We start from the raw sequence: 26,221 nt of genomic DNA, 5'->3' as shown, positions 1-26,221 counted from the left end.
GTACAGTATTCCTTACTTACTTTACACCTCTTTCCATACAACAATCAAGGACTATGGACCTTTCATTCAGAAAAGGAATTGCAACCGTTTTCACCTCAAAAAGGTAACTGCCACACCTCTAATCCCCTTTGACACTTTTCAGATATTTCCTTCCCAATGTCCAGAAGCGAGCAGAAAGACTGCAGTCATCAGCAGTATAAAGCACCGCAGTCTCTGCTGGAAGCTTCTTAAATAGCTTGTCCTGTCCAAAGCAAATACTGCAAACTTTTCCACACAGATTTCAGGGCTAGGAGGAAGAGGGGGAGAAGCAGCAACCTAGGAAAGCAAATGGGCAATGCAAAGAAAGGAGTGGAGCTTTCATAGTTAACTTGTAACTGAACAGATAGAATTTTTGCAGGAAGTCTGAGAGGAAACAAGGCTTGCATTATGAAGTCATGCTTTATTACACATACATGAAAAGTCAGGATAGAGCACACAACAAAGAAAACACATGATAGATACATTCTAACAGGCACACCACATATTTCCCGTAAGCAAGACATATCAGTTACTTCATAAGAAAAATTCTGCTTTGCAGTGGTTTCTCCCAGTAGTACATTAGGAAAGACTAAGACCAGTAGTTACCCCTCTGTGCAATACAACTGCATTGCTATTACTTAAAATGCTATGTAAATGGATTTTCTGAATGCAGCAGAAAAATGTGCAAATAGCTGCAAAGGAGAGGAATACATTCCCATAAAGGGAATTTAGTCAAATAAAATCAGACCCACCCGCTATCACAGAGAGTTTTTATTATTACTTTTTTAAAGAGATGGCTAAGATTTCTTTTATGGATGTATCTGCAGCCTTCACTGTAGGTGCTCCTTATCCATCTTATCTCTGTATCTATTTTAAAAACATTTTATCTTCCATAAAGAAGATACAGTTTTGAAGAAAAAAAAATTCTAGGAAATCTTTGGGAATTTGTTGTGAGCAATAATCTTAACAGCTTTGGATGTATCAATTTAAAATATATCCAACTATTCACAGGGTAAGTAGTAGCAGACCGAAGATTAAAGCAGGCTATAAAGATTTCTACCATGCAATTAAATGAAGTTTCATATTATAGCTACAAAGCCATCATGCCATCCTACACAGTTCTGTGGAATTTTTAAAATATTTCATATGATAAAGAGATACCTATAGAAAATTCCAGCAGGTGATGGTCAAGAAGCTAAAAAGCGAAAAGACTGTCCCTTTCTTTAAGCAAATTGCTATCATATTCCACAGAGTACAACTCCACACTTTCAGAAAACTGTTTTACCTATATATTAGTTTGTGCCAATTCTTCAAACTTTCTAACGCAAAGAAAAGGTTTCATTTAGAGACTGGAAGACAATATAAAGAACATCTAATATTCGCTATACAGGTTAGTATCCACCAGCAAGCTTGCACATTTAAGCCACACTGAAAGCTCAGTCCTTTCCCCTGACGCAAAGTTAGCCATGCACAGCAGGGAAAGGCAGAAGCCTTGGGCACACAGAACAATTGAACAGGACAGACTGAACAAAGGCACAAGGCTACAGTGGCTGCTTCAGCTTACCATATGTCTCGGATCTACTCTCCTCTGAGCTATACTTTGTCTTCCTGGAGGAGCTATCTGCACGAAAGCAGGAGAAAAGGAGAAAGAGATATAGGAAATATGGAGACCAACATGGAAAAAATTCATTAAAAAATAAAATGATTACTATAATTGGGTTAATTCGTGCAAAACACAAAAAAGATATGAGCATACAGAGATGATAATATCTGAAATCAGAATGTGAAATAACAGCAGTTGACTATATAGATAACACCAAATGTAAAGTTCCAGTAAGAAAAAAGAAGGCATCATAATCAAGCTCCCTCCTTTCTATAGCAAAGAGTAATTGGAAAAGATGTTTTAGATATATATAAAATTATAATGCACAATCTTTTATATAAAGCCCTACAATTGCCAATGGTACCCAGAAAATACTCAATACTGAACCATCCCAGCCACATTGGGAATGGCGAAAAAGCCTTGAACTTAGTTATTTTGAGAATACATTCTTCCCCATCCCTGAAATAGCTAGGGACAACATGCTGCTTGAAGAACATCCCTTCTTGGGATATACAGGTCAAAGGATTCTGAATATCCCTAATCACAATGTTGTAGGGCCACATTAACATATGAGAATATATTTTCATTTCTTTCACTATTCTTATTTCAATTCTTTTTAGTGTCCATTTAAAACTGCACTAATTTGGCAAAAGAAGGAAATATTGGCTACTTTTATATCAAAAACCCAACTCTTAAGAAGATCGTACTGCACTCATCCTCACAGCCAAACTCTAAGTGTTCTTTTTATGTTATAGATGGGGAAATGCTACATTATGTTGTATAGGGAATGGCCAATTCTCCAAAATTCAAGCCAAAGACCTACTTCCAGGATCTCATCTAGCAAGTATCAGCAAAGAGAAGGTATAAACATTTGGTCCAAATACAGTATGTTCTTTCTCTGTAATTATGCATCTTCCTGTATCACACGCTGCGTTCTTCAAAGTTATTCTCGTTTGTGGTACGTTCTTGGAGAATAACAGACAGAATAGCTAAGTTGCACAAACGAAGAGCAACACACCATGTGGGGCCAAGAGGTTCGCCCGCAAGCCAGTCACACAGTTAGGAGCATACAGCAGTCAGTCACTGGGTTAGTAGGTTGGGGTGGGTGGAACCTTCACATGCAGACTAATTTCCAAGACAGCATTAGACTCTGAATGCAATACAGATGGTCTACAAGTATAGGGAAACAAAAGAAAGAAAATGAATGTGTCTGTCCAGTTAAAGTTGATAGAAATATAAAGTAATTGAGCGCAATTTCACTCAGAAGAAAACACTCCTCGGCTCCAGAGCTGAGTAATGTTAAGTATTTGCTCCATAGGCAAACTGTCAGATAGTACAATCCATCTAGCCCAGTAGGTTATCTACAGGCAGTATCAGACGCTGAAGAGAAAATGGAGCATAAGCCCCCCCCAAGGAATTCCCGAACACAGATAAACTGAACAACATTGTACTTTTTAAACAGCTGTGGTATGATCAAGAAGAAGCCTGAAAAATAAATATAAATTTGTGCAATACCTCATTTACACTGGCCCACATGGGCTGATTGCTAATAACACGGCTTATTCATTAAGAAAATAAGCAATGACCTGCTGGATGAGACCTCTGGCTCGTCTGCCTTAGCAGTCTGTTCTCATAATGGCCAACCAACTGCCAAGGAAGTCCACTAGTCTCCCAGCAGATGGCCTTCAGAGGCAATAACACTGCCATCAAGGCTAATAGCTATTGATCCCTATTAATTCAAAGGAGATACACACACACACACACACACATATACACACATACATACACACATACACAGATGAGTATAATCACAGGCATATGAGCATAATCTAATGCAGCTCACAAATCTTGGATGTATTTTATACAACTGTTTCCTGAAGCTTTACACTCAAACAAAGCTGGATTTTCTAATAATTAAAGAAGCCACAAAGGGCTCTGTTCCTAAGTGCAGAAAGTGTGCTACAGGGTGTTACATTCACACACTAGTGTTCCATCTAAAGCGAAAACAAGAGCAGCCACCAGAGCCTCTACCCGAATCAAAATAAGAACACAGGGGAAACTAAATATACCACTAGAATAATCTGCCCATAAGACTTCAAAGATCTCTCTTCTAATGGATGATGTATACTTTCCTACCTTGGCCTCAACCTTCTAGGTAGATTTAAAACAAACAAAAGTCTCATTTATTATGCAATTCCAGAAGTATACACCTAAAGAACACAGTAATAAGAAATATTGTGCAATACTTTGCAACACTTACAAAAATATTATGCAATTAAAATGAGAAAAAAAAAAAAAAAGAAACCCTGCAATTGCCTCTGAATATAATATTGGTGAAAGAGCTTAGGCAACTTTTTAATTTCAAAGCTCTGTAACCTGAAGATCTGGACAGTTATTTGGGATGTGAAGATGATTCTACCTGTTGGGTCAAAATCGTGGGCGCTAATGCAGCGCTCAACCTTCTGCTTCTTGTCTGCTGGAGACTCTCTGCTCAGAATGCTGCCATGCCTGAAGCCAAACAAAAAGAAAAAAGTAATTTTTTTATTGCATTATATACACTGAGCTAAACTTAATTTTCCTAATCTTAAGAGCCTAATTAATTAATATGTGCTGATTTTCCATATTATTTCTGTGCTGGAAAATAATCTACCCATACCAAAGGCAGGAATCCATGGTTCATTTCCTATATCACAGATAAGTCAACCTGGTTAGTGGAACTTTGGGTATAGCTAGATGTATCCAAAAACTGTTTTTTTGGTGGGTTACTGTAAGATGGGGGAACCAGAACTTTCTTAGTAGATAAAGTCAAACCCTTAGAAACTTACCTTGTAGGTTTTTTGAGGGGAAACCTGAGAAGTAAAAATAATAAATAAAAATAGTTAGTATCATATAAATTCTTTCCAGATTACAGGAAATTAATGCCAGCCTTCACATAATAGATTTAAGGATTTAACTTAATAATCACTTTTATTCCTTCTTTTTTCAGATGCACATTTTGAACTGTTGTTTGGTTTCCCACAAAATCACTAAAGAAACATGGAAGACTTTAATCCCATGATCTGCTCATGGGATTCTATTCTATTACACAACATCTATAAAGGTTTCTTTCAGGTAGAATAGAAATATTCTATTCCTTTTTTCCATATGCAAATGATTAATACTTCTTCTAGCTATTGAAGTCAACCATTGTGGTACAATTACAGGAACTCCTAAAACGAGGCATAGCGTTAAATTCATCAGGACTTGAATCACAAGAATATTATTCTAGTATGTAGTTCAGTCGTTCCTTCAGTCTTCTGTCCATTAACAAACTATGTAATGATTTACCCCTAAATTCAATACAATAATTTTTAACAAATATACATTGAACCTTAAGGTATTTAAAGCACCTATTAGAAAAGTATTTAAGAATCTATTGCACACAAAAACAATTGAGTCACTTCATTTTATCAAAAACTCTCAACTGAAAATTGGTTATTAGCCAATGCAATCAAGCAGCCTCGTTTCAAAGCTTAAAAAAAACTTTATTAATGAAACCAGCATTAGCATTTATAGCATCTCTCTCATTTCTATTACTAAAAATTAGAGCAGATTTTTTTCATAGATTTAGAGATAAACACTCAGAAATGCGTTACTGGGAAAATATATTCCATACTTATTCTTCCTTAGCCTCCATCTTTCTACATGAGAATTCTAGCTTCCAAGCAATGATGCATATGTCAAGGGGACAAATTTTAAAAAGGATTTCTGGGATAGATTCTCAGAAGCTTATGGGCTGCAAGCCAGATTTCCCCAGTCTCTCTTTTTTCCTCTCTCTTAATGCATCTTGAAGGGGAGGGAGGAACAAAAAGGAGTAAAGAAACCAAAGCAGACAGAGATAACTACAGGGAAACCACACATAATCTTACAAACTGCTATTATGCACTGCCTACTCCTTGAAGACTAGGACTTAAGAACATTAATTTCTCCTTTCCACTGTAAAACGCTATTACTTAATACAGAGGAAGACCAAAATAACACTTAAATAAAAGCCAGCCCTAACTTTAATATGCCATCACACAGACAGAACATATACAAAAGGCAAATATTTTTCCTCATATGATTTAGATATTATTCACAGAACTTGATTATTTGCTGAATACATGGTTTTATATCAAAATACCATGGAGAATGAGTTACCAGTGGACTATCTTTCCTGATACCACACAACCTGATACCACACATCTGTCAGCCTGTCAAGTTCCAATACAACTGGGTAAGATACTCTGAATAGTGTCAGAAATTAAAAAGGTGGTGTATATCAGTGTAAAATAAAAGATTCAGATGTATGCATTCCATAAACCAAATTAAACTGGTATCCACTGTGGTGTAACTACTTTAGAAAAACTCTGGTAGCTTCTTTTAAAATTAACCAACTTTTATTTTAAAAAATATTATTTTTAAAAATGCACTACACCTAGGTGAACAGTGTATCATCCCACTCTCATTACGAAGTGGCTTTGTATTTATTCAACGGAAACGCCTTACAAAAGAAATTCTATCACACTGAAATTATGTGATGATTTTTACAAAAAGTACATTTTTCTCATGCCATACTAAATTGAAAATCAAAATTTCTCTGTATTACCTATAACTATACCAGTGAACTAAAGAAGCAGAGATAGCCATGACTAAGATTAAGCAAAACTAAGCTGTGCAAAATCTATATATACCAAAATCGATACGGGGGATTGCAAATTGTGATACTAGCACTGCCATCAAAACAGGAGATCAGAGGCAGCCAACTGACAGTCCTTACAAATTATCTGAGATGACCACATCAGATGGTACTATTTGCATCACCTACATGTACAGTATTTATCTTCTTTTCTTCAGGGAGGACTAAAGCTGGAGACAGAAAAGTGTCTGAACGTAGTTCAAACCTTGCACAACATATTCCACCAACTTTTCTACAACCAATTTCGAACTTTAGATCTTACTCAACAAATTATAAAACAGAACATTTTTCAAGAGAGCCAGCTTGGTGTACTGATTAAGGCTTACAAACTGGGAGACCGTGAGTTCTAGTCCCAGCCCCTAAAGCCAGCTGGGTGACCTTGGGCCAGTCACTCTCTCTCAGCCCGAGGAAGGAGGCAATGGCAAACCACTTCTGAAAAACCTTGCCAAGAAGACTGCAGGGACTGGTCCAGGCAGTGTCCAAGAATTGGATATGATTGAATGGATTTAAAAAAAAAACATTTTTCAAAACATGTTTTGTTTATCATATATAGATTGCCGTATCAAATGCAATGTTGGTTTTCTTTGAAATCAACCCTGAATGGATTAAAGTCTATATTAGGAAGAGAGTTGGTGTTTTTTGTTTTGTTTTTTTCTGCCTTTGAGTCAGTCTTGACTCCTGGACATACTGTTGTCGTCTTGTTTGCCTTTTCAGAGGTGGTTTCCCTTCTTCCTAGGGCGGAGAGAGAGAGACTCGCCCAAAGTTCCACAGCTGGTCTCAGGCCTAAGGCAGGAATAAAACTCATTGTTTCCCACTTTCTAGCCTTGTCCCTTTAACCACTACACCAAACTGGCTCTCAAATGAAGTATAAATGCAGTGAAAGTGTAAGAGTTTAGTTACTGAAGTTTCAGCTACAGTCTAGCCATTCAGTCCTTGCTCAAGCAAGCTCTTTAGCACTGTTCCATGACACTAGTCCTTGGATTTTTCCAAAAGCTGATGTCAGGATATTTCACAGAGAAAGAACTGCATTTACAAGAGCAGCAGGAAAGGAGGGCTTCCCCAGCAACTATACTAAATGTAGCCATTGTGCTGCACTGTAAGTTGGAGCCAGGGTGTTGTCAAAGGCTTAACTTGCTGCAGAATTTGTGCTCACTTAGGAAAAAGGATTTTTAAAAACAACAAAAAATGCCAAACATCTCCCCTACCAAATACTGTTCTTCCCAAAGGTATTCATTTCTACCATTGGTAACTCATTCTATAAACAGGGTAGCAAACTACTTTAGTCATAATGAACTTACCAAACAGAACTCACTTCTGGTTTCCTAGTTACTCTTAATTTGTAAATGATTACTTGTACGCACTATGGCATTGAAGATTTCCATTTTATAGATTTCTAGAGACTAGGATACAGCTGGGTTAGGTAAAATCTGAAATTCTGAACCAATAAAGTTATGCTGAGAACAGTCCCTAGTCTACTGACAGAGAATACATTAGTTTATGTAGTATTTTAGATAATAGCCTTGAGCAAATCAAACAATTGTACAAGATTGGCTCTGTAATTATGACTTAGAGAAACTGGAAGACAAGGTAATGCATATAGGCGTATCAATTACGTTTAATAATTTGAAATTCAAGTATGCTTAATGTAAGTTCTACCTAGAATCTTTGTTTCAAAACAACAAAAATATATGAACTTGCATGCAGAGATAATCTGAATAATCTAGGAAAGGCTCTATTACTCAATGACTGAAAACCTGCTTTTGATGCAGGAGATTCTAAATCCCTAGTGTCTCTAGGAGGGACTGGGAAAGAACCCTGTCTAAAAATAGGCAACACTGAGCTAGGTGGATCAAGGGTCTGTTTTGATATAAAGCACCTGTTTATGTTACCTACCACAGTCATAACTACAATAAGCCCAATAAGCTTACAGCAATTCTAACCGTTGCATCAATTAGCTGCATTTCACATGCTTTGCTAGTAAGAGACATCATTAAACAGCTATTCAGATTTTCTACTTCAAATCTGTGCAAGAAACATTAAGATCATTTCAGACTGCACTTGGAGGTGAACAATTAGATTTCTCTGGTACCCAAAGTATTTTCATCTTATATGTAACATGGTACTGAAAATTGGAATCCAACATATATGGCTAGAATAGAAGTACCAAGGATAAATTTCTGAGATTCCTATTGGATAGTGGGTTGTTTTATGATATATAAACTGGATGATTTAATTTAAAAGTTGCTTTTTATTTATGTTATTAAATCGGAACATATTTATTACATGCATGAGGGCATGCTTTGCTAAACTTAATTTTAAAATTGAACAATTCTTTTTAAAAAGGATATTTCTTTAAAATATAAATTTTGCCACAAAATAGATTGATTTCTCTACTTGCAGTCAACATATTTTATTACATAGCATATAGTGTTCTGTTGAATAACCTACACATAAAACAAAAAGATTTTGAAGACAGAAGATAAATAAGGTAAGAGAAGCAAGACAATACTGCTTCAGTAATGCCAGAATAAAAACTGTTAAGATGTACATAAAGAACATATTATTTCATTTGAATAATACCCAGGATCTTGCTCCCATTAAGTCAGATCATTGGTCTATTTAGATCAGTATTTTCGGCACTGAGGGGCACTTCACTAAAGCTTGACACAGGCACCCTATCTAGTTTTGCCTGGAGATACTGGAACTGACATTTAAAAAGCATATGGTCTCTCACTCATCTCAAATTTGAGCTCTAAAGTTAAAGAAAGAATATTATGCAATACAAAATATTGTATGCTGTTGCTAATTGAAAGGTGAAGATTTATAATGTCTTGTCTAGTAAACACACACACTAGACACCTGACCTAAAGACATGAATAACCAGAATGCTGTTTCTCTAGGAAAGAATACAGCTTCCTCTGTTTCCACTCAATAAAATTACTTCCCAGCATCCTTTTGCTCAGTGTATCTAATTCAACCTCAATGCCTTAACAGGAAAAGATAAACGTGAAGCCTCTTTCAAGTCAGGTTTGATTCCTGGCAACTTCATGCATATGTTCATGTAGTTTTCTCAGCAACAGCATGGATGTGGTTTGGTATTACCTACTTCTGGGAGGTTTTTTCAAATTCCCAGTTTAGCCCTGAATGTACTTGCTGGTGGCCTCCTACCCAAATACTGCCAGGTCCAATACTTCTTAGCTAAGGTGAGTCAGGTGCTGCCACCTGCTGAGCCATGCATTAACTGCCCTAACTGCAAATGGATACAGGCACTCCCCGTGCTGTCGCAAAGCATCACAGAACCTTGTATCAGCAGTATTATGACACACATGGACAACAATGGAACCTTTCAAATTAGTCATTCAAATTCGGGATCAGTAACGCTATTAAATATACAAACTGTCAACATAATTCTCCAATCCTGATTTTCTTTTTAAAAGCAACAATAATCTAACACAATGACCCAGCCAGCAATCACACTTTGAAGTAGTTTATTGCAAAACTCCACTGGCCCAATTTAGAAATTGTCAAATTAAAATAAATCACAGATTATGTAATATTTGTTTTCCTAGTTCCCTCATCCATTCCTATTAAATTAGCCACTTTGATGACTAAATACAGTATTTCCCTCTTAAAAAGTTGATAAAGAGAAATAGTATATTCAAACCACTATAATAATTTACTAACACTGGACAATAACTGCTATAGAAACATTAGCCAGCCTTACTTATAAAGGCAAATCACAAAAGCTAGCAAGCTACTTCTAAAAAGCAGGATAAAGCTTTGCATTCAGCTCAGAATCTCCAATCAACAGAACAGAATTACTGCCTGCTTCCTTCATGCAAGACATCTTTCTTGGCTGTCAAAAGCTTTGTTCTCAAACTGAGGCTAACAAGAGCAAAATATGCTTTTACAAAATAGGAACCACATCCCCCAAAACAGCAAATGAACAATTATAACCTAGCTGCACAGAATACAAATATTACCATATGTGTTTTTGCCTTCCATTGTACTCGGGATAAGCTATATCCTATCCTTTTTTACTACATCATATACAAGGAAACAAAGACTTTGCTTACCTGGTCTTCTAAATTTATCCAGGAAAGGTCATTCCCTATTAAGGCCAAATCTTAAAAAACAAAACAAAAATCTGCTACCTATCTGGTTTTGATGCTGTCTTTAAAGAGATCCTTTAAAATTCCTGAAAAGGCTTTTAGTCAGTTCGTTGGGAGACAGGAAAAAGGAGGTGGAGTTTCATCAGCCCTCCCTCCCAGCATGAACTGTTAACAGAGCAACAAAACACATTACAGGGCAGTGTCCATATTGCTCCTCTGGAAACTATTCCTACCAGAAAGAATTAGGTTGCTTTATATCTGGGCATTCATGTATCCTGAACGGACAAATGAATTAAAAACAGACTTAAGAAGCTTCGTCACAAAGCAGAAGATAACTGGTATCAAAGCTATGAAATGGTATGAAACAACCTACCTCAAGCCAATAGTCTCCAGATGAATTGAACTACAGCTGCCATCACCCCAACAAGCAGGGCACTAGATCAGGAGAGACTGAACCACAGTATTTTGCTTTACAGTATTTTTATGCATTTTCTTTTTAGAGAAAGGTCAGGCATTTCAGGATCTTCCTTCTTAGGTGCAATGGAATTGATCTCTCTTATTTGGCTACACAGTGATCCTAACAGCTTCAGATCTGTCCACTTCTCCATTTTCTGGAACAAGATGGACATATTGTCACTTCACATACAGATAATTCACCAAAGTTCAAAGTATTAATTTACAAATGCATGAGTAAACACAACAACAAACTTGATATTAGAGGTTTTACCCCTCACAGCCTTAGTTTCAAATTTTGTTGACATATGAACAGAGAACAAAATGAGGGTGTAGGAAAGAGAAGTACCTCAAATCAGTCTTGTCTCCAGCAACTGGCTGTAATCAGATTGATTTATCAAAACGTGTAATTCTTTCACCACTAAAGGCCTTCTTCTATCTTACGAGGTTTCCTAACTCTCCTGCTACGGCTCATTTACTTAGATACCAACTCATGCTCCTAGCTCACCTCCCAGTACTACACTTTCTCACCTCCCAGTGCTTTCTTTCCACTATCCAGGCTTCACCTGATCACAATTCCAATTCCATCCATGCTCAACCCGACTGTTTGCCAGGCTCCCAATCCTGCCCTTCCCTCAATTTTTCTCATTTAGTCTTGCTGAATTTATGTGACTTTCTAGTCCAGAACATTTTATTTCTTTGCCTACTGCTACTTTTATCCTGCCAGGCAGGTCTTTCAGAAATCAACACCTGCCAGCTATAACCACATTAGGAACAATATTCCGGAATCAGGGCCTTCCTCTCGCAAGCGGGAATGAATAAAGGTTAACAGATCAGTTCAAAGAGGAGCTAGCAATGTAACCAATTCAGATGTGGGGAAGAGAGAGAGCAGCGGAGAGACGTGTTTTCTTTTTCTGCCCCAATAAACCTAATTAGGATTGTGAGCAGTGCTGGCAGGAAAGAAATTTCTTCACGCTACGCTGTCTGTCTGTGTTTGATTAATGTAGATCTTCTCGAGACTCTAGCCATGCCCCAGGCAGTATGGTGGCTGCAGTTCTGTTAACCAGAATCTATGCAACTGAAGAAAGAAAGGCACAAAATGGGAAGGGGACCTTCTCAAGACGCTCCCTTAATCTACTCTAGTGACACAGTTTCAACAATGGGCTTTGAAGGCCGCCTGAGTGAATGTCATTTCGTCACACTACTCCACACTTCTGTCAGGAATAAGAAAACTAAAAGGAAGACAGAAATAACAATTAGCAAATGCAGGAAAGAGGGAATAAGCATTGTTTCTTGCAATGCTCAAACATTTAGTTTGAACATCTAGTTTACGGCAGAATATAATTACAATTGGAACAGAGGTATCGATTTTCATAGTCAACGCCAAACCAAGATAGATGGTCCAATTTGTTAAAACTTGTAATCTAAAAATATTACCAAAGTGGTATTAGAAAAGGTTACTATGCAGTATAGTGGACTTTTGTTTATATTTCAGCTCCCTGGAAAACACATCAGCCTGTGTCAGCATGTTGCTCAGCGCTTCGTTTCTCACTATGTTCCAATGCATGAAATGGCACAGCTGTTGTGATGAGGAAGAAAAACACGAACCAGTTCTGGAAGATCCGTGCCTCACTCCTTAAATTCCTCTTACGTGTTGAGTAATCCAAGCACCTCAGGTCCCGCTCTGTAAACTGGTGTTACCCAACTTTCATTGAATCTGACATTACAGAGATCTTGCCAATATTTGTTTCTCAACTTTTAGGAAATTTAAATGGGAATGGGCAGAACGTAACATTTCAGAAGAGATAAGGTAGCTTACCTCCTGACTTTCCAAGATAAATATTATTTAAAGTATTCTAAAAGTATGCTCTACGTGTAACATAAGGTAAAACAATTTAAAACAAAGGCAATACAAACAATACTTAAAATACCAGAGCATTAAAATCTCTTGTAAATTTTATTGGCAATGCCTGATTGGGTCAAGCAACGTTAGGGGTTTTTTTTAATACTGATTTTGGTGTAAAGCAAACAATGCTTAAAAAAATATTCTGCAGCCCTGGAAACAAAGCTAGCAGACTTCTGAACACACCCGTACTATTCCATTTACCAGCTATGCTACCTATCAAGCAATAATTATTAGGAAGAAACAGTCAACTGTTTTACTATTTTGATTTTTAAAAAATTTCAGTGTTAGTTTTGCCTGCCTGTTTAAGCTAAATAGGAGATGCTATATTCCTTAGTTCAATAGCTTATACCTCCATTTGGAAAAAAACATTTTGAAGTAAATTATATCAATTAGTGAAAGACTTAAGAAACTACTTTTAAATTTTATAAATCAAACATACTTTTGTGAGCAACCGGGTTATGTGTAATACATTTTACAGCGCCATGAAGTAACTTTACATCCCTAAAATGTGCTAAAATCTGTATTGCATATATTTCAAGTTTTCTCAAAATAGCTTCCCAAACCCTCCCAGTTCGTTTTTCTTCACTGCTTCAAAATTTCTAGAAAATGTATCTGTGCACAAGAAATGCAGTATTACCTTGATTTTACATTGTGGCTTTTTAAGAGGGTGAAGCACACAGTTAATATCCTTTTATTGATTGATTTAAAGATTTTTTAAAAAAAATAATCAGGTGGGGCAGAGCTTGAAGGGTACTATGAAGGTGTCCAGGGCTGCACTGGTGCCCATGCACATTAAGTTTCTAAACCATGCTTTAATTATTCTTCTCTTTCAGCTTAATGGAGACATAACCCTTTGCAAGAACTCACCAATCAGAGTTTCTTGACATGACAACAAAGTAGTTGTAAATATTTATATGGAATTCACAGACCTTTACCCCAAATAAGACGTCAGGCATGGGAAATGAGCAGATTCTCAGAGTTGTACACAGCAGCTACAGCCAAACCTCCAAGGAACAGAGGCCTCATCACTAATGGAAGCTGAAGGGCAATTGCTAAATACAGAGCTACAAAACAGCCTCAGATTTCTCTTTTGCAAGATTTATTAGCAGTCATACTATATGAACACCCTGAGAATACCAAGCAGCTTACAGAAATTCAATTTCTTAATGAGAAATGCAAAACGATACCTTTGTGTTGACAATAAAGTTTATGGCTAGGAGTTTAAATGCTAACATTCAATACAATTTACCACCAGAGGGGGAAGGTGAACACATTCAGCCAGAAGGGGGGGGGGACGGGGACATACTGCAGATCTCCAAAAAGGGCCAATTCCTATATGCAGAAGTATATAAATATAAAAACCAAAAATGGTCTGGGAGGTGCAAAAAGGAGACTACAGCTCCTACCTTTTTTCCAATGTTACACTGCTACCAGAGAATAATTCTGCAAAATTGTCTTATTTATTCTGAAAAGTGGAATTCTTTTTCCACACAGTGGTTAAAACACATCTTGTAGCAAATAGAAACTTCAGATTTAAATACTTCCCCTACAATGGCTTCATATTTCTCTATCTCCTGCATCATTAAAGTTTCAGGTATTTGAAAAAACAGTGCTCCAAGGAATACAGAATATGCGAAAGGGTTGAACAATGTTAAATTTCTGCTCTTCCAAGTTCACAAAATTAAAGTGAAAAGCTTAGAATCAGCATAATTCTAATACTTAATCAACTCTTAAGATGATTTCTGCAACATAAAATAATAGAAAGAAGCCTATGTAGCATATTATGGAACTAACCATGTCTGGTTGTGAGGGGAGAAAGTCTAAGAACACAAAGTATACTGTTAGTCTCAACTCCTTAGCAGAAAACACAACATAAAGGAAATAAGATGTGTCCAGTAATACCTATTTTATTAGTATGAAGTCATGTAAATGAGCCTGTTAGCAAACAGGCTACTGAATTTAAACTGAAAAATTAACAGCATTGCTTATGGTAATTATGAATTACTTGCCTAAGAATCACTCCAGATCAAGGAAGTATGAATGTTTTTAGTGGCAAAATACAAGCAAGGAAGTCTAAACAAGTATATGCTATAAGAGGGACTTTCCTTTGTGTTAACAAAAGCATATGCATAATTGAATCCTTGGAAAAACATAAAAAGGGTTATAAATGTATACTATTATCTCAGACTAACTCTTGAAAACTATAAATCCATTCAGTGCTAAAAATTAAGGATCAGTCAGGCTGAACGAAGTTCCTATATTAGCAAAATATGTTTTAAAATACAAATTGAAAAAACTATCCTTTGCCATTATCCATGCCTGAATTACATTGCTAATCTCTGCCAAATGGGCTAAATTCTATTCCAATTATATTTGGGACCCTTGAGGATGCGTGGTAGGGTTAGATTAGATATATCCAATATAAAAAAGCAAGATAGATAGAGAATTAAACAAATAACACCTATTTTCATTCTCCCAGTCTCTGAAAACACAAGGATCCACTCCCCAAATTAAGATTTTTTTCCTTAATGTCACAAAAACACCCATCAATGCCCAAATATTAGTAAGGGCAGATAGTGTATGAGGCTCCCAGAGTTTCTCAAGCCTATCTATTACCATTTAATTGATGAAATTACTGATACATTCTACACGAGTATTTTTATACTATTTCCAAGCAAGTAAATCACCAGGGTTTTTTTTCCCAGGCCTTTTCAACTCCTTTTTCAAAGTTAGGTCCAAGTCACTGACATGCTTCCCTAAAGCTATGCAAGTGCTCAAAACTTTTAATATCCCTTCATTTTCTATTTACGAAGTTCTAGAAAACTTCTGTCAGAAATGCTATTATTAACCCCCTTGTAGCACAGGAAACTATCTGAAAGACAACTGCAATACTAAAACCTCAGAGACAGCTATGATTTCAACTCAGATCCTTAAATCCAGGAGTATGTCTACTCATGTGAATATGCAGGCTCTTAATTCCATTATTTATTAAGCAAAGGACATTCAGGTGTTCTCTAACGCTGAATAAACACAAGTCAATTGGTCACTGATAACTAAGCATGTTAATGTTTCTCAATTTCTCAGAGATTTCTAGAGTTAAATACTCCACTGCCAGTTCACTGGATCAGCATTACCGGAAAATAATATTTGTAGCCTAAAAAAAAAATTCTTTTCTTTGCCGTTGTTTTCATTTTTTCCTCTTTTGAGCAATATAGTACATTAACATTTTGTGTGCAAACCCAGCAACCACAACCTTAATTGGTCTACAGTTTATTGCAAATATATTAAAAACAAATTCACACACAGTAATCAAACTAAGGTACGTATATAGCTAGAGGAGAAGAACAGTAATGGAACGGTTGAGTAGGAAGTCTGCGGTTATACTATAGTGACTGAATACTTTTTAAACATCTCCAAGCCCAGCAGTACCAGTTGTTATGGGTTTATTCCAACTATTTGCTATTTAATAGACAGCATTTTAATCCATAGTATGGAAAAGTTAATTCACACAACTTTTCTAGTCTTGACCATCTTTTCAGTTATTTTCTTAATAGTAAAATTTCCAGATTACTTATCCAGCCCTGCTTACTCCATCATTCCTCCCTTGCAGCTAGCAACCATCCACAAGCTCCAGAAACAGAGAAAGCTAATCAATGCCACTATTTTTCACTGCTGGGGGTGCAGCAGAAAGGCAGGCCCTTGTAGCTCTTAAGAAAAAAATATTCTAAGGGGCCATTTGCCATTGCAATGACTTTCAAGAGACATTGAAACCTTCCTGACATTTTATCAGTGTACTGTAAGAAAAATGGTGAGATGGCTCCTACTTTACCATTTTTGAAGGCAAAATTCTTCCTGTTTCATTGCCCTGTAAATTATAACAGGGAATTGGAATTTCAAAACTTAGGCTCGTTTTTTTTTTTTTTAAAAAGCACAGCTAAGAAACATCTCATGGGCACAGATCTGATGCTTATATCATCAGATTGGATGCTTATATCTTCCCTTTATGGTGCTTATATTATCCCCCTATATCCCTGCTGCAAGGATACACAGGGATACACGAACAAAAAGATTTTAAAAAATAGTACCTCAAACATAAAATCAGGTATTTTATTGTCTTCTCGCTATCACTGCATTGCACTCACCTTGCAAATTGATCATACACAGCTATTTTTTTAAAAAAATGTCCAGATATACTTAGTGTGCACATGTGTATATTAATAATCTTAATTCTAACCATCTTTACCAGCAGCTGGCATATTTATACTATCCATCCATCCATCCATCCAATTTATATAGCTGCCCACCTCAGACCAGTGACTCTGGGCAGCTAACGATAATAAAAAACAGTCAAACAATTAAAACAATACAAAAAATTAAATATAAATACAACCAAGAGATATTAAAATCCATCGGTGTCAGCACAACCATGAAACGGGGCCCTTCGCCCACTTGGGGCCCCAGGCCCAGGCACGAAGCCAGGACTTCAAGGCCTTCCAAAAAGCCAAAAGGGTCAGGGCCATCCTAATCTCAGGAGGGAGGATGTTCCAGAGGGAAAAATCCCATATTAATGGACAAGATTTCATATTTTTTAAATAGTGAGTGCAACATAAACCAGACACAGTTCAGAACATTAGTGAAAATCTATTAAAGATTAACAAAGTTCACATCAGGAAGCTTTTAGCTTCAATGAATCCAGATCAGGGAAAAATATTTTGGCAGTATGAACTGATGGACAAACCTCAGACTTTTAGCAAATATTGTACAAGTGTTCAAGAATTAATTACTTTTTCAAAGAAGAGAAACGGGATAACTAAAAATAGTCATTTGTTGTAACACTATCAAAACTTTCTACTCATCCATGAATTGGGAATTGGGAATCCATGGGTATTTTAGTCTGTCATGCCTCTTGCACAAATTCAATGAGATAGAAAGTAAAACATTAAAAAATGCTATAGCAGCACAACTGCTTTAAAAATGGAACAGTACACATATCTCTAGGGCAACTCAATCCTACAAAACAATCACACATTTTATTACTAGCATTTCTATGCTGCTCTATTTAACCGCAACTTTTAATCAACAATCTGTGCAATAACTGCACAAGCATTCCAATGTCATAGGGAACCTCTGGCCTGAGGGGCGGCTGTGACCAATGAGGCTGCTGCATCCAGCCAACAGGGGGCAGGGTAGAGACTAGGCCTCCATTTGTCCGCCACGAAGGGGCATAACATGCAGGGGCAATTGTTTTTCAAAGTTCTTAATGCAGATTAAGGAACAGGATTATTGTACCTCGCCTTACTCTATTTCTTCTTCTGTCTGGAAGAGGTCCTCTGAGGACAGAATCCAGTATTTAGCAGAAGAGCTCTTTTTTTCCCCCAAAGCCCTCTGATATCTAGCTCGCCGGGGGAAGGTAGGTACATTCCAGCATTTAGATCCGATTTAGTTTTCCATCTGTTTTATGATCAGCCCTGAATAACACCAAACAAAACCCATGCAGCCTCCCAATAGATTGAAAATTACTAATTCTCCTTCTTTTTTTCCTTCATTCTCTTTCGTCTTTAAATTTTTGTACAACAATGTGAAAATCATTTGCACCATCAACGACTCCTAAAAAGAGCTGCCCTCCTTTGATAACAGCCAGCTGAAACATACCGTGCAATAGTACATATTTTATAACTTCACAGATCAATCATATTTAATCCTTTTCATAGCTGTTTCTGTCTATTCTTCTTGGCAATTTCCAATAGCTAGTTAAAAGTACGTGATCAGAGTTCTAATTTAACAAATGGAAGTTCACAACTATCGCTCAGAACATCAGAGCCAAAAATTCAAAGGAATCAAGAAGTATTCTTACAAAAATTGCTTGATCCACTCTAGAAGGCAGACAACATTTATATTTTCATGTTAATACTTCTACAAACTTCCAATGCAATTTCCCTGACAGCCAGTCCAAAGACAAGCACTGTTTAAGTACATCAGGAAACGTTATGCTGATCTGAAGGTAACATTTCCTTACAATTCAAGTAAGTGATAGGTTAAAAAAAAATCAAAGCGTTTCTTAGGCATTCTAATGTTCTTATAAATAAACAGATTTGAAAAAAAACTTTCAGCCACTATGGAAGCACTGATGACAGAAATGGAATCTTTGTCTGGCTGTCTTCCAGCTAATGAGACCAAAAAAGATTGAAAACTACTTAGTGACAAATTGTAAAGTGATTTTTTAAACTGATAATTAACTGAGTTTAATTATCTGCTGCTTTATCAATGATTTTCCAACACTTTTGGAAAAGATAACCTTCTTCAAAAAAAGTTGGTCATAACAGCCAAGAACAGATCCTTTTAGCAGCATAAAATTTTAGCTTTAGATCACATCTGTCCCTAACCTGGTCCTCCAGAGCACCTATTGCCACTGTAATTGAATCGATCCACTTTGAAGCTGGTCACCCTCTTCTCTTTCCTTCCATCTTTCCTAGCATTAGAGCCTTCTCCAGAAAGCTAGGTTTTCACATATGTTCGAAGTAGAATAATTTGAGCCTGGTTATTTGTACTTCAAATGAGAACTTTGGGTTGATTTGTTTGATGATCCATTTCTTTGTTTTCTTGGCTGTCCACAGTATTCTCAGGTGTTATCTCTAACACCAAATTTCAAAAGCACAAGTACATTTCTATCCTATATTGAAATTATTATTATAGTTATACAATTATATTATCACAGTATTTCATCATAGACACTGTAAACTGTGTAAAGTGCAGTTGGATTGAGACAGTGTATCAACTATATATATATATATATATATATATATATATATATATATATATATAAAACATATCAACTGCTCCTTTTACCTGCCAACAATTGGCAAAACCCACTAATGCATAATAATAATAATAATTCTGACACTACACCGGAGACCTCTGAGCCACGATAACTGGGAGCACTTTTGCCAGTTTCCCATCCCCAAAATGGAAACACTGTTTCCAATTTCAAATAAGCTAAAAATACTTAATAGAAAAATGACGAATACTTCCCTCACAAACTGAAACACCAACCAGTATTTGGTGCGTATTCCCCACCAATGAAACTCCTCTTTACAGGAGGCTCTTCCCGTATGACTAGCACAGGTTAAGAGTGGGCAAAACAGTTTAAGTAAGTGTAGACCAATGACTTTGTGAACTTGGTTTTATAAAAACCAGCCCCAGATAACCACTTCTGCTTCTCAAGCCACAATGCTTGCACAAAACTAACCACAATTTTTCATTTGTGTGTGTATTTTCCATCAGATTGCAAAAGCATGCTACCAGCCTTGAGAGCTACAGATTCTTTTAATGATAAAATACTTCAATTTTTGGTCAAATCAGTGTAGGAAGACAATGAATTTGCTTAAATAAGTCAATCATCTTTGTAGTGCTCATTTTTGCTAAGCAGCAAATCAAATTATTCCAAACAGACTGCCCTTGCAAAGCCACACCTCATTCATGTGGATACAGGCACCCAACTAAGTAGTTTTCCCTTTGGCAATCTGTACATGTCATTCCTTTATCCACACTGAGAGGCCCATATCATTAATTCACACCTCGTGCTTCATGCCACATCCCTCAATGAGATCATAACAAAGACGGCATAATTTCACTGAGTTGTTTAAACAAGTTCAGAGGTTTAAAGTGCATATCCCAAATCAGCACATCCTGTTGCAATCCTAAAGATAAAAATGTGTTCGTAACAGAGACAGCAATACTTTAGCCATCAATGGCCAAGCCCTGGAGGGTACATGACAAGCATTATGACACCTCAAGAAAATAAACTTACACCTAAATGAGATATTAATGACTGGATTACAAGACATGATATTTGTACAGTCCATACAACTATTCTATTTCACTGCTAGCACTCCTCTGTCCAACTAGATAACTATAAGTAGTCCTTGTTCATTTACTGCAGGGATACACAGCTCAGGGGACACAACAAGCTTTGTGGAGCAGGTTGAGGATACTTCAGTTGTCAGCAGGACCACAGCCATTTTGCAAGGGAGTGGGATTCATGAGTTTTAAGAGATAAACTGGGTACCACAAATATGTGCAAGATGTAATCTATGCATTTTGCCTTCCAACCACCCAAAATGTAAAACAACAAAAAACCAATATATCCTGAGGGGCTCCGTGAGTCACAAAACGGCTAACTTCAATATTAAACCAACATCAATCAGGAGAGATTGACAGGCTACATGTGATCCTCAATTCACTTTTTGTCCCTCTGACCTACCAGACACAAATTTACAGGTGAAGGGGAGGCATAAGAGTCAATACAATGGGAAATATAAAACCATCCGCCTATAAATGGAGGTCACTTATTCTTCCAATGGAAACAAGTGCATGAAACTTTTCTTGCTGTCAGAAATTAGGATGGGTGGTAGTAAAAATCTGAGAACTAACTAACTAACAGAACAGTTTCATTTTTAATGCAGAACCATGGGGTCAGAGTAGGCCACCAATGCAATATAAAGATCAACAGATCCTCTAAGAACTTAACGTCTGTAAGGACATACTCCTATAAGCTCTTTACAGGATGCCAAGTTCTTGTGAGCTGTTTCCAAAGGTTAAAAAAAATCCAAACAAAAAAGCAACCCTTAAGATCAGACAGTACACTTCCTTTTCCTGTTTTCTGTTTTATGCCTCTATGTTCACAATATACACTAAGAAAATCCTGCTTCTTCTCACTCAGTAATTTTAAACAGTGTCTTCTTTTTTTGCTAAAATTTGTCCCATATAAAGCTTTGATTTTCTTTGATTTGCTGTGGAGCTTTGTTTTTTAATTTTCTCCTCCTCCTGCCACTTCTTTGATTAGAGATTGTGCTTTCAAAACAAATGTAATGAATGTACATGCATAACTGTACATATACACACACTAATCAGGCTATTCCCTTGGGGTAAGTAAATATGAAATAACAAGCTAAAGAAATTACAGGCATGAGGTAAGAAAAAGAATTGTTAAATTATAACTTCTCCATACTTTTTTCTAGTCTTGCAAACCATCCTCCATGACATCCATACACATCTTCATACATTGCATTTTGTTCTTTAAACAGTGAATGTACAACTTCCTATCTTTTTATTTAACCTCTGGATGCTTCTCATAAACAAACATGTATTGTTTATTTATGCAACATCCTCTATCAATGATCTCATGGGAAGAAAAAGTGCTGGGTTAGAGGGAAAAAAATTAACATAACCCCCCTTCAAATTCATCTGATCAATTCTAAGCCTGTTAATATGTAGGCTGGGCATGCTATACACTGATTTTCCTATTTCTTTTAAAAATGCATCCATGCGTTCATCACATATCACAAGATACATTCAGCAAATGCTAACTTCAATATTAAAACCAATGTCAATCAGGAAAGAGTAGCTGTAAAGCAATTGTAGATTGCTCTAGAGTAAATAAAATATTTTATGGCATTGTTAACAGGACACACCAATCAAACAGCCGAGGCATCAGAAGAATTATAGTTCATAAAAGTGTAATGAAGTTTCTTAAAAGTTCAAACAGCCTGAAGTTATACAAGAAATTTATTTATTTATTTATCAATCAAATTTATCACCGCCCATCTCCTCCCACCAAAGGGACTCTGGGCGGTTTACAATAACAATAAAACAATAAATGTACGATCAAATTACAATATTTAAAAATACAGTATCTAAAAATACATTTCAGGTAAACAATAATTATAGATAAAAATAGAATCCAGATGGCAGATGATAACTCAGTCCTTGTATGCGACCAGCACTCTAGGTTATTAGCCATCCCCAGACATGATGACCCCCTCCCCACCCCAAGCCAGGTGGCAGAGCCAGGTCTTCAATTCCCTCTGGAAGGCCAGGAGCGATGGGGCTAACCTCACCTCTGGTGGCAAGATGTTCCAGAGGGTGGGAGCTACTGCAGAGAAGGCCCGCCTCCTGGACCCCGCCAGACAGAATTCTCTTACCGACGGGGTCCGCAACATGCCCTCTCTGCATGATTGGGTGGGATGGGTTGACATAATGGGGAAGAGGCTGTCCCTCAGGTAGCCTGGCCCCATGCCACGTACGGCTTTAAAGGTGATAACCAACAGCTTGAATTGGACCCGGAAGCAAACTAGTACCCAATGCGGCTCACGGAGCAAAGGTGTTACATGTGCCCATCTAGGGGCACCCAAAATCGCCCACATGGCCGCATTCTGGACCAGCTGTAGCTTCCAGATACTCTTCAAGGGTAGCCCCAAGTATAACACATTGCAATAGTCTATGTGGGAGTTAACAAAGGCATGAGTGACTGTTCAAAGGGCTTCCCTATCCAGGAAGGGGCATAACTGGTGCACAACACGAAGTTGCACAAAGGCCCTCCTGGCCACAGCTGCCACCTGCTCTTCAAGCAGGAGCTGTGAGTCCAGGAGGACCCCCAGATTACGCACTGGGTCTGTCTGGGGCAGTGCAACCGCATCCAGAGCCAAAGATAACAAAGTCCTGGATACGGAAGAGCCATTAACCCACAGCCACTCCATCTTACCAGGGTTCACCTGAAGCCTGTTGTTCCCCATCCAGACCCCCTACAGCCCCCAGGCACCAAGAGAGGGTGGTCACAGCATCACTTACCTCACCTGGGATGGAGATATACAATTTGGTATCATCAGCGTATTGATGATACCTCATCTCATGGTGATGGATGATCTCACCCAGCAGTTTCATGTAGATGTTGAAGAGCGGAGAGAGAACTGAACCCTGAGGCACCCCACAATGGAGGGGTCGAGGGTCGGACCTCTTGCCTTCTATCACCACCGACTGGGACCAGCCCTGGAGGAAAGAGGTGAACCAGCGCAGAACCACTCCACCCACCCCCAACTCCCTGAGCTGCCCCAAAAGGATACTATGGTCGATGGTATCGAAAGCTGCTAAGAGGTCAAGAAGAGCAAGGATGGATGCACTGCCACCATCCCGCTCCTGCCAGAGATCATCCATAAGTGCAACCAATGCTGTTTCCATCCCATATCCAGGCCTGAAACCTGACTGAAAGGGGTCCAGATAATCCATTTCCTCCAGAACCCTCTGGAGCTGCAACGCCACCACTTTCTCGACCACTTTCCCCAAAAAGGGGAGGTGGGAGACTGGACAAAAATTGTCCAGTACAGTAGGGTCCAGCGATGGCATCTTGAGGAATAACCAATGAAATTCTCAGCACTGGAAAAACATGTTGCAAAACAGCCTCAGTATCTTTGATCAGTTTTATCTAATCTGGCACCTTGAAATATGTTGTGATTACAGCTCCTGGAATTCCCAGCCAGCACAGTTGGGGAAAGCATATTAGGGAAGACTTTGTTTGAGTAACTGTATTTACACATATATAAGATTGTATTCAAATACATTAGTAGCAAGAGGCCATCACTGGAAGGGGCAAGCTCAGAAGTTTAGGTTTACTTTTTCTTGGGAGGGGTGTGTGGCCTTGGCCTAATGTTAATTTTTAACATTAACAGGTAATTAACCCTGTTTAATCTTTACCATAACCATTTTTTTCATCCACACTGAAATTCAATGATTTGCTGCTAAACTAGAGCAGCAGGATCTTGCCACTCTAAGTTGCAGGAACTGAGCACCACGCAGGGACAAGGTGTGCCACCAGAGGGGAGAAAAATGCCCTCAATTTCATTATGCAATCCTTTCACAAGAATCAATCCTACATCACTAATCAGAGTACTGGAGAAATGGAACTCCCTTGCTAGTAAGATATTTAAAGTTATTTAAGAAAAGATTGGACAGCCATTTGACTGGGATATGAGGATTCCTTCACTGGGCAGGGGATTGGACTAGGTGACCTCCAAGCTCCCTTCCAGCCCTATTATTCTTTTAAATGAAGAAATGTGTATTGCTGAAAATCTTTTTGGTTTTGTTCAAACATTAAATCCACAGCAAGTTGTTAGTATCAATGCAATCTTAATCACCACCAACTTCTCTATTTCTACAAAGCTGTTAGTTATGAACTACAGAGGGATTCAGAATAAGCATATCTGAATAGAGTCTTACTACAGATTGTAATAACACTCTGAAAAGCCATAAAGCAGCTCTCAAATACAGGTTTTAGTAGAAAAAATGGTCCCTCTGGTATTTTGGCAGCCAATCTGAAATATGAAGATTTAATAGGTTCCCTTCTTATGCTGGTATAGATCCAAAAAGGATGTTCTAAATGGAATGAAAATAACTCAGTACTATTCTTGCTCTGAATCTCTTAGTTCTCTGTAGATACTAATAATTTATGTCATAAGTTCAATGCAACCAAACAACTGCATATATTGGGCCAGCAAGTATCTTGTCTCCACCCAAGTAATTACCTCAGCTTTCTTCAAAACCAGAAAAGCAAGCTCTAGCATCAGCTACTGACAGAACAGAAGCCTAGACATAGCCATCTAGTTCTAATGAACAGAAAACTTTCAACTCTTATTAAGAGAGAAAGAAAAGAAAAGAGAAAACAGAGAAAAGAGAAAAAAGAGACAAGACAAGACAAGACCAAGGTTATGCTCATATTCCTGGTATTTGTTCCATATCACATACAGAGTTCCTGAAGCTTTGCTAAAGAAAAGTGAACTATTCAATAGATAGGAACAAGCTTTTCTGTACTATCTGATGCACCGCTGAAACAAATACTATCTGGATATTCACTCAAACTTTTGCCAGGGAAAAGCTATATGAGTCTTTGGATTTATTCCTGCCAATTGGTTCACAAACCTGCTTGATACATCACAAATTTTTAAAAAGTGGCTCTAGGACAACCTGAATTATTACCACACACAAAGTTGTTAAAGCACCCCTCTTCCATGGATGCCAGTGCAGGGCTGTTTAATTACCTTGCCCTGAGAGATGTGCCCTTTAAGTCACTCATTTATGGCCTCATCTTCCTCCCAGGATTGTTGTGATAGGAAGCTACATAGGTTGCTCCACACACACTGTGAACTATCCAATCAAAAAATGGATTATAATAATTGTTTCATAACATCATAGTAATATTTTAATGTGAACTTTGTGATATTTACCTGACAAATGGAATTTAAGTAAATAGGATACATTCATTGCCTTAGGATATGATTTATATTATGGCCTTCAGCAGGTTTCTCTGATGACTCAAGGAGACTGTGATTAACAACCAAAAGACTAAAAACTCTTTTATCCTGATGTTTAAATAAAGACAAACTCTTAACAATGATTACTTGCTTGAACACTACAGATGGCCAAGATGAAAAAGTATGCTGGTCCAGCTTTTGTAGAATTACAACAAAAAATCTGAATTTGTTGAAATGAGTGATTCCTGACTGTGCATCTGAGTGTCAGAAATTATATATGGGCATACACTCAGAAGACAATAGAAGCGAATCAAGTAAATTAAAAACAAGTGC

The 26,221-nt window shown here is 37.5% G+C and overlaps 1 protein-coding gene across 3 annotated transcripts in view; it reads right to left on the bottom strand.

Moving 5' to 3' along the window:
• The window catches only part of ARHGEF12 (Rho guanine nucleotide exchange factor 12), a 70,753-nt gene that overhangs the window by 40,557 nt on the left and 3,975 nt on the right, over positions 1–26,221 (bottom strand). The window contains exons 2-4 of one of the 3 annotated variants that reach the window (XM_063311429.1): positions 4,447–4,470; positions 4,041–4,129; positions 1,583–1,639 (exon numbers count right to left, since the gene is read on the bottom strand). In XM_063311429.1, the coding sequence (XP_063167499.1) occupies positions 1,583–1,639; positions 4,041–4,129; positions 4,447–4,470 (170 nt within the window). Of the gene's footprint in view, positions 1–1,582; positions 1,640–2,639; positions 2,792–4,040; positions 4,130–4,446; positions 4,471–26,221 lie in introns of those variants that run through there. The other 2 variants (XM_063311431.1, XM_063311430.1) reach the window with 2 other exon arrangements.

This window comes from Candoia aspera, chromosome 9 (genome assembly GCF_035149785.1).
Source record: "Candoia aspera isolate rCanAsp1 chromosome 9, rCanAsp1.hap2, whole genome shotgun sequence".
Lineage (NCBI taxonomy): Eukaryota > Metazoa > Chordata > Lepidosauria > Squamata > Boidae > Candoia > Candoia aspera.
The sequence above is the reverse complement of the archived record's forward strand: the minus strand, read 5'-3'. Positions and strand labels throughout refer to the sequence as shown.